Raw genomic sequence first — 16,280 nt, forward strand, 5'->3', positions numbered from 1 at the left:
GTCACTTCATATTTTTTTTATGAGTATGTCACTTCATATAGTATTTCAATGTATAAAGTATTATTATTATTATTATTTTTCAAATTATAATAAAGTAATTAAATATGTTTTGCACTTATCAATGATCAGTTCAATAATCAATGGTAAAGAGTGTATTAGAAAGAGTGTATTGCTATCACTTTTTATAAATTTTATTAAGAGTTTAGATAGTTTTTTTTAAAGGAAGAGTTTAGAATTATTATGCCAATATTTTATTAAATATCATCATTATACTACGTATTAACGTTAATTTCCCTCATTAGTTCTGAATTTTGCAGTCCATCTTGCGTGTCCGATGGACGACTCTTTTCTCACTTCTTCAATCAATTATTTTTTTTTTTCACTCATCCGATAAAATATAATTTTTTTTACATCCATAAAATATTAATTTTTATTCAGCACTGAATAGAATTTTACATTAAAGCATGTTGATCTTTAATTCGTTGTGTATTTATTTATATAGGGCGGGGATAAAAATGATAGGCTAAATTTTATAAAGATATGATAATGATAAAAGGATAAATACATACTTAAAAGGGTTGTAATATTTAAATCACATGATTAAGTAAGTATTTGAATCATCCAAAATGATAAAATTTAAACACATACTTAAAAGGGCTGTAATATTTAAACACTGTATTTATCTATCTCTCTTCTGCGTATGTCATAATGATAAAAAGATAAACGCATACTTAAAAGGGTTGTAATATTTAAATCACATAATTAATTAAATATTTGAATCATACAAAATTTAAAGTCTCGCATAAAATTACATTAATATCTAAATTATAAGATAAATTATAAAATTATTATTTATGCTGTTCATGAATGAAAAATAAAAAAAAAACATTAATATAAAAATCATAAAAGTAAAAATTTACCCTTTGTATAAATAATGTGTATAAACTAAAAATTAATATCCACATTTTAAATCTTATATTATAATGAGTAATTTTGGATAAATTAAAAAATACGTAGAAATTTAAGAATCGTGGATTAACTAACATTTGAATTGGTAAACCTTCACCGAATTGGATACTGTAGTTTACAGTAAATTTATCGTAAAGAACGTAGAAAATATAGTAGTAGGATTTGAGAATTGAGATTAATGGCGTGTAAATTCTATTTAATGTGTTATAAGTTGTAACGACTAACAAGTAAAGTAAGATGAAACAAAACTGTGCAGGAGTTATTGTGACATCAACACGTAGTAGCGTTGCGTTGTCGCATTGTAAAAGTCAATGGTAATCATCACCCCGCCCACTTGGATTTTCTGTGCCTTCTCTTCTCAACTCATCAACATCATTCATTTATTACTATTTAATTATCACACTAGTGGTAATAAATAAATAAACACAATCCAAATAATTGAGTTGAGGAGTGCAACAGAGAAGAATCACATTCGCATTCTCAATCACATCCATTCATTCACTCATCCATATCCCTTCTTTCCACTAACTTCTCTCTCTAGTTGATACAAATAAAAAACAAAGTTTCATACTTTACGACACCCTTTTCTGCAACTGATGATGGAAGGAAGCTGAAACAGTGAAAAACAGCAACAACGACCACCCTGTCTTTGTTTTTTGTTTGTTGAGTTGAAACTTTAGAGAAAGTGAATAGTGATATGGAGGCAAAGGGTGTGCGGTTCTTAGCGTATCAATCAATATTTTCGAGCGTTGGATCTGGGGACTTCGATGGGGTGAAGAAACTGGTGGAGGAAGTGAAGAAGGAAGAAGGGTCATCGCTCTCTGATGTGATGTCTCTTCAGAACGATGCTGGAGAGACTGCGCTATACATCGCTGCAGAGAATAATCTGCAAGAGATGTTCAGCTTCTTGCTCAGCATCTGTCACTTTGAGGTCGTCAAGATTCGCTCCAAGGCTGATATGAACGCCTTTCATGTTGCTGCCAAGCGTGGCAATCTAGGTTTTTTTTTTTTATTTTTCATGGAATAAGTTCTTCTTACGGATGTTGCTATTAATTCAGTTAAATCATTTACATATGATAGAATCGGAAAGTCCTAATGTTTCAACCAGAATTGCATAGCCATACTAGCTCATGTGCCTCTACCCCAGTATTTAACATCATACCCTAGATGGAGAAATATTTGTGTAGCACCAATTCAGAAAAAAGATAATAAAAAAGCAGTTGAGGTAGTTCGGACACGTACAAAGGAGGTCACCAAAACTGCCAATTAGAAGGGGAATTGCATGTTTGGTTTGCAGTGGAAATGTTGGGGCACACGTTCCAATGTAAATCCAACGGGTAAAAACAAAATAAACGCAAAGAGAAGAGTCATCATGACCCTTTGACAAAATTACTTTTGCCTCAAACGTAATTTTGCTACGAATTTTGAAACATGCTCTAAGTTGCACAAAAGAACTTAAAAGGATATGGGAGAGGGATCACATAGGAAATAATATATGTGAAAAATTGGTTACTTTTGTTGTTTCTTTCTTTGGATAAGGACCAACTATCAAATACCAACGCACCAAAATCAAGAACCACTATGGATGTGTCTTCAGTGTTGATTTTTTCTCTTTCTGGCTTGCTTTCTGAATACTCGAGTCTGTTTTGATTGCCATGTACCTGATGATGACACATGTGTAAGCTTTTAGGATAGTAGATACCTGCAGAGTGACATGTAATCATCTATAGTACTCTTGGATGCAATTTTTGTTATAATGTTTGAAGATCCAACAATATAAGATATCAGGGACAAGGTGAATGGAGTATTATCATGTTTCAACATTTGATTGTAAATAAGGATTTCGATTATGATATATTTATCATTGTCAATCTTTTTCCAGATATTGTGAGGGAGCTTTTGAATATTTGGCCTGAGGTCTGCAAGTTATGTGACTCCTCAAACACCAGTCCTCTATATTCTGCTGCAGTTCAAGATCACTTGGATGTGGTGGATGCTATCTTGGATGTCGATGTCAGTTCCATGTTCATAGTTAGGAAAAACGGCAAAACTTCACTGCACAATGCTGCTAGGTATGGTGTCCATCGTATTGTAAAAACACTTATTGCTCGGGATCCAGGAATAGTATGCATCAAAGATAAAAAAGGTCAAACTGCACTGCATATGGCGGTTAAAGGACAGTGTACTTCAGTTGTGGAGGAGATATTACTAGCTGATCCTTCTATTTTGAATGAGCGAGATAAGAAGGGTAATACAGCTCTTCACATGGCTACAAGGAAATGCCGTTCACAGGTTAAATTTACATTCTATTGAACTGTAGCTATATTTTTTCTTCTTGTTACCATATTTGCTTTGGTTTCATTATAAACTTATCTATAAGATCTTAGTTTTCTGGAAGATAAACAAGTTGCCAACTTTGATATTGGAAAATCCAAGATGGCATGCAATGATTTTAACACAATGCAGCTACTATAAAATCGTTATGAGAATACAAAAAATGCATGATTATCCTATATTGTTTTGCCATACAACTTTGCCTATTGGGATCTTTTGTATTTAACCTCTCCTCCTGTGCACTGAGTGGCCCTCCCTTGTTACGTGAGAGCATGTGAATTGTGAAGTTATTGTCATTATCTACGACATGCATTTTTTTAAGTCAGTATTCATTCAATTCTTGTAATAAGAACATGTTATACCCTGTGAAGATCTTGCAGGTTGCAGCAACAATAGTACATCATTTTTTCCAAGTATGCAGTGAAGTCTTTTGAGGAGAAGCAATTCAACATTTTTTAATCAATTATCATTGTATAACTAGCTACTTAAGGGGTTTTGAGCCTGTGACTTTTTATGTTTATTAATAGTAACAGTATAAATTACCAATCGGGGATATTAGGAAATGCGTTATATATATTCAGCCAATGGTTTATACATGTGATTTTTCCCCCCAAACTGTCCTCATGCTATATGAGTTGAGTTTTATTTATATGCATAAATTGAACAAAATGAATGCACTTGTTTCGTTTCATAATTTTTGCCTGGCTTTCGTTGCAATGATTTTTTTCCTCATCATTCTTTTATTTTTGCTGCCTTCACTGATATGTAGTTCTTTTTTTTTCAGATAGTGGGCCTTTTGCTAAGCTATTCTGCTGTGGATGTTAATGCCATCAACAAGCAGCAGGAAACAGCCTTGGATTTGGCAGATAAACTGCCATATGGAGATTCAGCTTTGGAAATAAAGGAAGCCCTTGCAGAATATGGTGCTAAGCATGCCAGGTATGTTGGCAAAGAAGATGACGCAATGGAACTTAAAAGAACTGTTAGTGATATAAAGCATGAGGTGCAGTCACAACTTATACAAAATGAAACGACACGACGACGGGTTTCTGGTATTGCCAAGGAGTTGAAGAAACTTCATAGAGAAGCAGTTCAAAACACCATTAATTCTGTCACATTGGTTGCTGTACTTTTTGCCTCAATAGCATTCTTAGCCATCTTCAATTTGCCGGGTCAATATATAACGGACGAAGGAAAAGAGATTGGGAAAGCTAAAATAGCCGATCATGTTAGTTTCCAAGTCTTCTGCCTTCTGAATTCTACATCTCTTTTCATTTCTCTTGCCGTTGTTGTAGTTCAAATTACTTTGGTAGCCTGGGACACAAGGGCTCAAAAGCAGATTGTGTCGGTGGTTAACAAGTTGATGTGGGCTGCATGTGCTTGCACTTGTGGTGCTTTTCTAGCAATAGCTTTTGAGGTTGTTGGAAAGAAAACATGGATGGCTATCACCATCACCCTTTTGGGGGTACCTGTTCTAGTTGGCACTCTAGCAAGCATGTGCTACTTTGTTTTTCGACAACATTTCGGCATTTTCCGCAGTGATTCCCAGAGACGCATCAAGAGAGCAAGTGGAAGCAAATCTTTCTCATGGTCTTACTCTGCAAATATATCAGATTTGGATGAATACAATTCTGACATTGAGAAGATCTATGCCCTGTGAGTCAAGAATCAAGAGAAATGTTTCAACCTTTTAACTGAAACTGTTATACTACTGCCAAGTGATAATGTTAGCTCACCGGGATTTCATCATTCATCTTGAGTTTGCAGTTTTTGGTTTCAGGCTGTATGTGATTATAATTAATAATCAAAACTTGTAGATTTATGTATATGTAATAAAAATAATATGAAAGGGAAGTCCACTACTTAAGTTTGATATTGGAATGAGCATTTTCATTACAATACGAAATTAAATTTTCATCTGCACCGTGCAAGAAAATAGAGCTTCCTATCTTAAAAGTGACGCGTGACTAAAGGTCATACGAGTCTATTTCAATCTCTAAGATTACAATTAGCATACAATTGGTGGTTGCTAGAGCTTTATTACTAGAAGCTAAAAGTAAAGCTTATGATTAAAGAGCAAAGGGTGTTGACGTTAATTATTTGAAGTCCGTATATTCTCATCGAATTGATTCAATTTATTTTGATATTACGCTTTTAATACTAAATTTTGAAAGGCATATTCAACACTTTTCGAATAATACACCAAATTTTGATCCCATTTAAACAGGCAATCACACTGTCCTGAAATAATGAAATCAAATCAAATACAAAACAACTCTTGTGGTACGCCAACTCAAACACTAAGCAGCTAATTCCTTATTATTATACTATTATTGTATATATGGCAGCACATGACATGATAATCAAAAAGCAAATTTTCTAAATAAAATATGCCCTCTAACCCGCATGGTTTTCAACAAAAACAACAGAACCATGTGGGGATGTATCTCGTTTACAAGGTCAAAAGAATAGCCCAGAAAAGTCCAAGCTTTATATTCATCATTCCTTCACCACCTCAAGTCTCCCAACCTTCTATGATATGATTTACAATTTTACAAATCAATACCTGATCCCATTCAAAGTTCACATACATTGGGATCAGTGAGTGCACAATAAGATTTGACTCGATATGGGCAATAAGAAACATTCTAGCTACCCTGGGCTCTTTTAGATGATCTTGATGGAATAACATTAACCTCACTCGACTGAGGTCGCTTTGGTTCTTCCTGTCTCTGTGCCTCCTGCATTTTAAAAGAATACACAACTCATGACTTGAAAAATATGGCCTGTTAAATAATCATAAAACAGAAACAGTTGCCTAATCTCTATACTTTGTGCTTAAGGTCATGTCTAGATAAAAACAAAAGGTAAAATGAATTGAATTTCTCTCATAAGTTAAAATCAATTTATGCACCTCAATATTTAGAGAAGTAAATAAAAGAGCCTCTACAAAATTTAACGGTAAGTTAATTTTAACTTAAAGGATAAAATTCATTTTAGGCAGCAACCTTTGATAATGTGGAGGAATTTTTCCGTGACTGTGCCTGTGTTTTCAAGTGCACACGATGCAGGTGCTGCATTTTCTGAAACTGTTGTAGCCTCGCAGCAAAATTTATCCCATTGTGTGAGTTCCCACCATCCATAGCTATGTCACCATCCTCACTGATTTGAGATCCACCAGACATGTGATGATGGAGAAATTGATAGGGATTTCCTGAGGATGTCTTCTTCAATTGCTCACCATTGAACGGATATGATGGCACAGCTTTTAAACGAGTTTTGAGAATCTTGAAGGCAGCACTTTGCTGCATAATGGTATGAAATGAAGTGTCAATATAAACAGCAAACCATGTGTATCGTTAAGATTTATTAGAGTTGATACATTCAAGAAATAATTAGACCCATTAGTTTACACAACCTATGAAAGCATGCTCTCTCTTTTTGCACAATAGTAAATCGCTAGATTAATATGATAGAAATATGAATTATATGATAAATAGTTTTATCGAAAATGTAAAGATGTACACCAGTAAACATGGTGATACAATGCAATATGTCGTTCCTAAATGCTAAAGTAAAGAAAGAGTTGAAATAATGTTAGGAATTCGCCTCCTACTAAAAGATGCTTGAACTTTGAACACAGTCCACAGGCACAAGGGATGGATGGCTCAGAAATTTTTTTAAATGATAAAAAGAAATTGTAGAAGTTGCACAGACCTGAGGAAGCAACATCAGAAGACCATACAATGTTTTGAATAACCATGTATATCTTCCAGGTTCGAGAAGCTGCAAAATTAAATAATCATTCAACATATTTCCCTTGCAAGTGGATGCATTCATTGGCCTATTAACAATTTAAGCCACAATCATTGGTGGAATAAATTATCTCTTGAATCATAGGTAGTATCGTTAAATATAACTACAACTTAAACCATTAAATTCTGAGTATTTCTGAAATAAAATTAAAACTGAGACATTATTAATTAAAATATACTTAACTATTTTCATTGGTCTAGATGAATTAGTTATTTGTTCCATATATATAACATTGTAGGTTGAGAATAACAAAATAAGGCTTCATTATGATGGATATTGAAAGCTACGATAAATCGCAGCAACCAGCTTTTTATTTTTACACCAAAATACAAATATTTCTTTAATAACTTTTTTATTCTGAACCAAAAAACCAGCTTTTCAAATTGTTAACATATTAATAAATAATAAATATACCTATTATTATTATTTTCCTTTTAATAAAAAAGAAACCAGTGGAAGGATGCCGTATGACAAGGAAGGATGCAAAATGAATGATACAAGTCTGCCTAGGATATGACTCATCCTATAAATAGTTCAAAAAATTATTTTATTAGAATAAATATTAGGGGGAAAAAGAAAGAAAATAAATGACGGCATCTGAAATATGCTCATCGAGATTAAATTTCTATGCTCTTTGAGGTTTCATCCAAACAGGAACTATTAATTTTGGTATGAGGCAAGATAAATGAAAATTGAAACAGGACATACAAATCAAAATAATTGCCATTGAAAAATATATTCTATTTCAAGATTGTAAGATGTGAAGACAATTTAATTAAGTACCTGCAATCTTAGATAAGCAAAGATTGGAGTTTCCAGCAAGCGAATCAATTTATCCAGCTGGACTAAGAATTTGACATTAATATCCTCCTCAACCAGAGATTGAATCACAGCACTCGCATGTTGGTAAGTCTATCGAGGAAGATAATTCATATTACAGAAAAGGGGGCACACAATCCAAATAAAGCTAAGCCATTATGCACAAATACACTTTTTAAGTAAAAATACGTGTTTGTGTGTCTGAGTGCACAAGTTCGAGAGTTAAACATAGAACCAGTAATAATCAAAACCAATTTATGGATACCTACCTGAGCTAATAAGCACAGACTTATAATTGCCATTGGGAAAGGGCCCCCCGGGGCATACAAAGAAACATATAATTCCTTCCCACCAGGATTTCCCAGGGATTGCTCTGAAAGATTCCAAATTCGAGTAGTTCCGATGATGTAAGTAAGATCAAATTCAAAGCCTGATTTGGGGGGGGGGGGGGGGGGGCGAGATAAAATGCAAATGAATGTCACTTCAGGTCATGTTCTTGAAAAAAGAAAAGAAAAATATAACACTGAGCATAAAGTGAAGCAGAAGTGTTATATGATAGTCAACTTCTCAACAGTTCCATAAAACTCCTTGCCAGTTCATTGCCCCTAGTCATACTTGACCTCCATCAATCTTATAGTAAATGAATATTGTCAACTTCTATCGGATATTACACAAATGAACAATAATGAATTTCAAGAAATTAATAATTAAAACCAAATGCTTAAAACCGATGTTTGGGTAAAATTTCAAGGATCCAAGGCAGTACAAAAATATTGTAAAAACCAGATCCTGTGATTCTTGTGATTACTCTATTAAGTTTTAAACAGATCATGAAATCATTGAAAATCAAACATCTTCGACAATCCTTTCTAAGAGATTCATTAATGTGATTGTACCTGAAATTTAAATACAAGCCCACATTAATCATTTGAAGGAGGATTAAGCTTCTGTTTCCTTTTCAGATTTCAAAAATCGGATCTCACAAACAGTTATACTGATAAAAAATTTCAAAAAAATCTGAAGGGATTATAGCTTGTTAAAATGTGGTCACACCATAATTGTCTTTTACTTTAGAAAGTAGAGCATACTGATCAAAGCCTATTAACAAACATTTAGGCAAAATATACAATTACATATTATTCAAAAAGTTTTTTATACAGCTGCCCATAAATACAAGCAAATAAAATGTATTAAGTACAAGCTTCATGCTAGTGTTTCATTAGATTTTTTTTTTATGAAGTAGGTCATAGACAATGAACAATACAGATCAGGAGTATATAACAGGTCTTTATTAAGCTTCTCAGAAAAGTCACAACCAACCTGAACCATAATTGATGCAAAATCCAAGTCAGATTCCGCTTCTAGTATTGTAGAAAGTTCACGGTAGACTCTCTCAGCATTCAAAAGCACACAAAGTCGACGAATTATCAAAGCACCACGCCTACAATGTTATAAATAAACTAAAATCAATACTTAAGAAAGTGGAAGTTAGTAGTAAAAACATATTTTAGCAAAACCATATATAGGGCCAGTTTGTTTAAACTTTAAAAAAAGGATTCTTAAAAAGTGATTTTTTAATAAGGAAATAGTAGTTGCTTATTAAAAAAAAAGCAGGAAACTACCTTTAAAAAAAAATTTAGACAAATACAAAAAAAGCAGAAAACTACTTATTTTATTAAAAAAAGTGTTTTAAAAAAAGAAGCTTAAACAAATAGCCCCATAACCTAAGAATATGTTGGATGGAGAAAAACAGCTGCTTACTTCTCCAAAAGGGAATTGTCTACCCGGAAATTGTGCACTAGGAAGACAACAAGTTGCCGAAAGTGCTGAGGATCTTTTGCAATGCATGCATGAACATCAAGAACTAGAAGAACAACCTATTTAATAAAAAAAAAACTGTAATGAATTACTGAAAATTCAGATGAGTTTCAATTTGCACAAAAAAAGTGGACAATATTGCAAATAAGGATAGGAAAAACTTCAAAAAATCATTTTTTTATTCTGTAATCAAGAATCAAGAGTCAAAAAGGTATCTAATTGCAGTCCATCAGTGGTGGAATTGCACAAATGCTTTTAACAGAACAAATGAAGACAAGGTACATCTGGGGGACGATAGGAAATCATCCTAAACAGAAAAATTAAATATATAAAAAAGTCCATAATGGCAAAAAAAAAATCTCATTTTTCCATAGCATCTGATACTACCTAATATTTTGTCATGTTTTGACCTGTAAATATATTAAAACTTCAAAGTTCACCCATCCAGTACAAAATATTCTAGTGGATGCCACAGTAAATTTGATGCATGAAACCTACAGACGAGAGTTAATGAGACTGTAATACTCAGGCCTAAGGCTACTCAACATTCTTGCCAAACACTTAAGGATGGCGTTTAGCATTTCAACAACTGGTCGCTTATTTTTTAAAAGCAATTTCTATTACATAGGGGAAAAAGGGTGGATGGAGCACTGAATGTGAACGTCCTAAGAAGAAAATGATGAAAACAGTAACTTATCCATATGGTTTGATTAAATCACTGTATATAACTTATCCATAAGATAAGTGAACAGATGAAACCACATTTGCAGAGATTTTGAGAAATGAACGATTGATGAAATAGAGATGAAAAAAAAAACTATCTGGATAACACTACCTCATCAGATGGATCTGAAAGTGCCTTGAGCAGGGTGTCAAATATGTCATTCAGAAATTCCAAAACCTGTTTCGGACATTAAGGAAATCACACAAAAGCTTTTACAGAGCATTTCAGGTAAACAAAAATAGCAATCTAGTCACCTCGGTACGATATTTGTTTAAAAGGGTTGATATCCAGTGCAAAGCTTCGATTCGAGTAGCCTCCAGTTCACTAGATAATTGCCTGGTCAGTCAAACCATCCCAAAAATCATTCTACAGAATAATCAGTGCAAAATACAGTACTTGGCTAAATACAAAGGACCCTCAATCATTTCTCAATAGCTTCTACAGTATTCAAACCACCCTAGAAAGAAAAACCATACCTCCTGGCAATGGAGAGGATTGCTCCTACATCAAACGCTTCAGCTGGATCTGCTTTGAGGGCACGTAGCTCTTCATTGGTTTCACGAGCAACCTAACATGTAAGTGATAGATAATTTCAAATTTATAGATTACATGGAAGGAACCAATGTCATTAAAAAAAAAGCTATAAAAAAAACAGAAAGCAAAACAATAGATGAGGAAAGAATTAAAGAAATTCTCAAGAGAACCTACAACTCTAATTTTCTCTTCTTTATCTGCTATACAAGGCAAAATGGCTCCAAGAATGTCAGCATAATATGGAACAAGCTGGTCTCCACCAAGCTTGACAAACTCATTTATCTGTTAAAATGAGAACACCGACATTATTTAAATTTAAATAAAAAGCAAATGAATCACAAAACAGTAACTAATACTTTTTCTTTTGATATAGAAAGAATTTTTAGCTTTGAAGAGATGCCAATCCTAAGCATAAAGTATTATAAGAGCAAATGGTTTACTATCAAGTCAAAGAATTGCAGTACCACTTACCCATGTGATAGCTGTTAGCCTAGTGAATTCATCTGGAGAACCTGCCCTCTGTACCAGGATTTCAGCCATGCGACCATAATCTACAGACTTCAAGAGTAGCACTGCTCGAGTCAGAAAATGATAAATGAACAAAAAACTTTGCTTTTGTGTCAAAGTAGTAGTTGAAAATGAAGCACAGCTCTGTTAATCAATACAAGCACAAGCTAACAGGTATATCAACCCTAAAAGATGGATTAGGGGAAAGATAAAAAAAATGGACAATGGCTGCAATAAGTTTTACTTGTACAGGTAACGAGAATCTAATGATATACAAGCAGAAATGGGGAAACCATAAAAAAAAGGGATAATGGCTTTCAAATATTCCTCAGGCAGATAACAAAGGGAAAAAAGCAATGGCACAAAAGAAGAATCAAACCAGAAGCTTTACAACTCGAACAAAAGAGGAAAAATACATTAGTAAGAGCCTTACTGGGGAGTTTTTAATCTCTTGAAGAAACTCTGAAAGAGCTGAATCAGCTTGTTGACGTATCTCATGACTCGAATCACTCAACATATTAAATAAGCCTGAGATGTTACAGATGATTAGGTGGTAGACTTTCATTTTGTATAAAATGTTGAGAAAGAAAATGACCATTCTTCAAACAATACACTTACCATCAAGAAAATCAGGAAGAAACCCCAGCATATCAATATCTGGGACACTATCCAATACAGTAATCCATCCTACCAAAAACTGACGGACATATGGATTCAACACATTCATGCGCTCCCTCAGCAGTGGTATGAATTCTTCAATACTAAAGATCAAAAAACAAAATGGAAGGGAATGAGGCAGTGTAAGTTCGAGCGAAGGGGAATAGGTTGACTTTTATTATTTCATTTTGGTTATGAAAAGTGAAAGTTGCTTCATTTAATACGAGATTGCTTCACACCTTGTGGTGTTTACACCTCTTGCCTATCAAAGCTTTGTTCAAAAACAACATTCAGAGATCTCTTTTCGAAAAATTTAAAACACTAGATACAGAGAAACAAATAATATAGACTTGAGAGAATGGTGCACCTGAACTGATCACTTTCGGTCACAATATCCTGTTTCAATAAAGCAATGTTTAATCATCAGTTGAGCTAAAGGGAACAGCAACTCAAATCATTGCCAGATCAATCCCTATTCTGCATATGTTTGCTGTGTGCACACAAAAGCTTTGTTGGAATTCAAGAAAAACCTATACCTTCACAAGCCTATCTAAGAGGTGAGCAGCACTTTGTACATTGGCATCTGAGTCTGCAGAAAGCTTGCATAAGGCATCAAAGATCTGGTTGAAAAAAATAATAAAATCCCCTCTCACAACCTGACATCAAATTAAAAAGATGCACATTAGAGGATAGTAGGCGATCAGATTAAATCTGCACCATATGTCAGCACAATCAAATCCTCACCTTGGCTATGTTATAAAGTGCTTCGCAAGCATAATAACGAACTCTGCTATCTTGGTCAGAGAATGAATTTAACACAGGGGGCACAATTTGCTGTCACGTACAACAATATATCTAGGTAAGAAGGATAATGAAAAGCATATATATGCCTAGTCATGTTAAAATAAGCTCAACAACAAAGTGAAGGATAACATTAACGATTGTTTCTAACAAATCCATTCCAAAAGAATACATTTCTACAAACTGTAGGCATAATTTCGCTTGCTATAATTTAACATTTTTCAGTTATATCTTGCTATAAATTAATTCTTTCGGATGTTCCTTGATTGTTGACATGTTAGAATCCATGACAAGTACAAGAAAATTGATCACTGATATAAGCTTACATAGTACCGAAATGAATTTAGCAACTTCTCAAGAGGAAAGAATTCAACTTGTAAGCCATAACAGACAAACAAACAAACAAAAAGACAAAACTTCAAAAGTTAGTTAGTATTAGTAACCCCTCACCTCAAGATGCTGAGCTGCTTCAGAAGTCAACCCAACAGTTGCAGCTGCTAATCCTATCAATCCTCCCTTCAATGATTTTTTTAAAGAAAAAAATACATAAATCCAAGCACCATACAACATGACCAATATATTGAAGCCAAATTTTATTTTTTTTTAAAAATACCTTCCGATGGTTGGCTTGTGGTGAATAAGTAAATTCCGTAGTCAACAAATTGATCACAGCCGTTATTTTATCATGATCCCCAGCAGTAGCTAGCTGCTTCACTATCCCCTCAATCTACAGACACCAATAATCAAAGACCAAAAACCCTAAAACCCAAAATTGAGCGAATTGCAAAAACAAAATGAAAAGGGGCAGAGGACAAACATCAAGAGCAGCATTTTTGCGCTTCTCGTAGAGCTTGTCAGCAAGGTTGCGAAGCACGGCTGCCGGAATCAACGAGAGAGCGTCGGCCATGGCAACACCCAACAAGCTGGAAACTATTTGATTGTCGAAAAGAAATTAACTTTACGAATCAAATTCGTTTTCGGATCTTTTCCTGCTCGAAACGAAACATTTTGGTGTTTTCTTCTTCCAGGTTTTCCCCCCACTCTCTTATTTTCTTTTTGGGGATCACAAACAAAATCCGAAATTCAATTTTCTTTTTTCGGGATAACGAGTGACGTGGAAAGCGACTTCGATTGGAAAATTTGGAATTCGGATCGATCAGATCCGAATAAAATTCGCGAATTGAAACCAGAAAGCGAAGTTGAAATTGAAATTGAATTGAAACCTAATTTTATTTTCCCCCATTTTTTTTATAGTTGAAATGGAAAGTTTTGTCGAGTTTTTAAGATTCGTGTAATAATAATAATAATAATTAAAACCGGTAAATTTTAGAGAGTGACAACATTTTAATTTGTTTGTTATACTATTTTACGAGTACCCACTGAAGCTGAGGTTGAAAGTTGAAAGAGACTGAGGAAGTTACATAAACGTCCCCTATTTGTTACATTTGTCATGATCGAAGGTATTTTTGGAAAGAAACACAATAAATCCAACTTTATTTATTGTAATTAATATTTTGCTATTTATTAAGTTTTGTGTCGATTAATTTCGGTAATATATCTTTGGTTAAAATTTAATCTTCATATTCCTTTTTTTTAATTTGTGATTTTAGTTTTTCTATTTTTTAATTAAGATATTTTTCTTTTATTTTTTAAAAATTTCTAATCTTAATTTCCTTATTTTTTTAATTAAAATATTTTCTATTTTATTTTAAAAAATTAGTAATTATAGTCCTTTTAATCAATTTTAAACTTGCTAATTGTGTATTTTTTTAATAAATTAAACTTATTAGTCATTAAATAATTACAAATATATTTGTCATGTTATAATAAACAAATATTTATCAGCACAAAATAATTAATGTTCGAAATTGACCATACATAATTATTTTAAAAGTAGGATGAAATATTTTAATAAAAAATAAGAAATTAAAATCATGAATTTTTTTAAATGAAAAATAAAATATCTTAATTAAAAAATAGAGAGAATAAAAACATAAATTAAAAAAAATAGCAAAACAAAACTTGCATTTTATTCTTTCTCTTTTTATCCGTAGAAGATAGTTTCCTGATCATCATCTGCTATTTTTACTTCTACGCTGACTAGAGAAATCAACTGGCTTTTTTTTTTTAATAATTTTATTTATTTAGTTAAAATAAAAGATAATATTATCATTTTTCAAATGAAAACATGCCCAAACCAACAATATTATTTTAGTCGAAATTACATCTTCTTTATTACTTAAAGTAATATACACCAAACATAAAATTTTAGATGAATATTTATTTTCATCATTAAATGTCAATGACACTTTATTCCCTTAAAGATAAAAAAAAAAAACAAATTTAATCATTGTCTTTATATCTCATGTATTATTTGTTCTTAAGGTGCGTGTGTGGCTGTAAAACTTCTCTAGTTGGCCCTGACACTGAAACTCTCTCTGTCACTTCCCATTCCCAAACGATGCCGTACCCGTGGTTAAGCTTAACCCCTAACTCCTCCACACGCGTGAGGATCGCCGCTAGAGGCAGAGGATCCGACGGCAATCCGCACCTTTGTGGGTGTATGCGGTTTCAGTTTCAGTTTCAGTGAGAGTGAAAGAGTTAAAAGCTGCTGGGAAAGCTTCTTGAAAAGATGAATGTTCCTGGTTTGACAAGAGAAAATGTTGCTAGTTATTTGCAGGTTCAATTTTATGTGTATTTAATCTTGAATACTTGCAATATTTGGTAACAAAGATCGTTGAATTTGATTAATGATTAATATTTTTTATTTTTTCCTATAAATTAAGTGAACCCACCACCAACAATTTAGCCAGGGGACCTAAATCTAAAATTTAGAATTAATTCTAAGTTTTCACAGTCAACTAATTGAAACTTGAAAGCAAGTGCAGTGTAGAAGCTTCATATGAATTAACTAGCTGTAATACTGGTGAGTTGCACAAGTTTATTTTTTTGTTACATCTGAGAAAAAAAAGGCAGCACAAAAAACTAACTAGAACCTCCTGGAAGCAAAGTCCCTTATCAAATGCATTTAAAAAAATAGTCCCTGTTAAATATTTTTCAGAGAGACTAATACAAGATAAACAAAAATTTATTAGAAATTTAAAATAAAATATCAATGACCAAAAATATATTTTATTAGGAACTCGATGTAAGATATATTTTAGGATTGTAAGTCAAAATTTTCTAATTTATTTGGAACCGAAAATATATTTAACTCTTATTTTTATTAACACTAACATGCTGATGATTAATTTTCCATAAGATTATCATTATAAAAGAAAACATAAATATTATAGTTTAT

General features: G+C 32.9%; 1 protein-coding gene and 1 pseudogene across 2 annotated transcripts; one reads left to right on the plus strand and one right to left on the minus strand.

Moving 5' to 3' along the window:
• Positions 1-1,403: 1,403 nt before the first annotated feature.
• Positions 1,404-5,176, plus strand: LOC100785891 (ankyrin repeat-containing protein At2g01680). The gene is made up of 3 exons (XM_003530829.5): positions 1,404-1,967; positions 2,852-3,261; positions 4,088-5,176. Exons 1-3 carry the CDS (start codon positions 1,667-1,669, stop codon positions 4,961-4,963), a joined length of 1,587 nt encoding a protein of 528 aa, XP_003530877.1. The 5' UTR covers positions 1,404-1,666; the 3' UTR covers positions 4,964-5,176.
• Positions 5,177-5,604: 428 nt separating this feature from the next.
• Positions 5,605-14,250, minus strand: LOC100789602 (protein VAC14 homolog; annotated as a pseudogene). Its single transcript, XR_001389398.3, has 20 exons — positions 13,797-14,250; positions 13,593-13,706; positions 13,430-13,495; positions 12,923-13,012; positions 12,715-12,834; positions 12,546-12,574; positions 12,140-12,282; positions 11,955-12,049; positions 11,486-11,572; positions 11,189-11,296; positions 10,957-11,048; positions 10,735-10,816; positions 10,592-10,657; positions 9,700-9,815; positions 9,259-9,379; positions 8,208-8,368; positions 7,903-8,031; positions 7,021-7,089; positions 6,312-6,608; positions 5,605-6,044 (listed from the first exon to the last, which is right to left on the minus strand). The product of XR_001389398.3 is annotated as a protein VAC14 homolog (transcript).
• Between the last annotated feature and the right edge of the window lie 2,030 nt (positions 14,251-16,280).

Source organism: Glycine max, chromosome 8 (genome assembly GCF_000004515.6).
Source record: "Glycine max cultivar Williams 82 chromosome 8, Glycine_max_v4.0, whole genome shotgun sequence".
Classification (NCBI taxonomy): Eukaryota; Viridiplantae; Streptophyta; class Magnoliopsida; order Fabales; family Fabaceae; genus Glycine; species Glycine max.

What these genes read in the sequence shown, in the direction of transcription:
- LOC100785891 (XM_003530829.5), top strand. Translation starts at nt 1,667, where the DNA reads ATGGAGGCAAAGGGTGTGCGGTTCTTAGCGTATCAATCAATATTTTCG. An exon ending in TGCCAAGCGTGGCAATCTAG is followed by an intron (nt 1,968 to 2,851) that starts GTTTTTTTTTTT and finishes ATCTTTTTCCAG; the next exon opens with ATATTGTGAGGGAGCTTTTG. An exon ending in CAAGGAAATGCCGTTCACAG is followed by an intron (nt 3,262 to 4,087) that starts GTTAAATTTACA and finishes TTTTTTTTTCAG; the next exon opens with ATAGTGGGCCTTTTGCTAAG.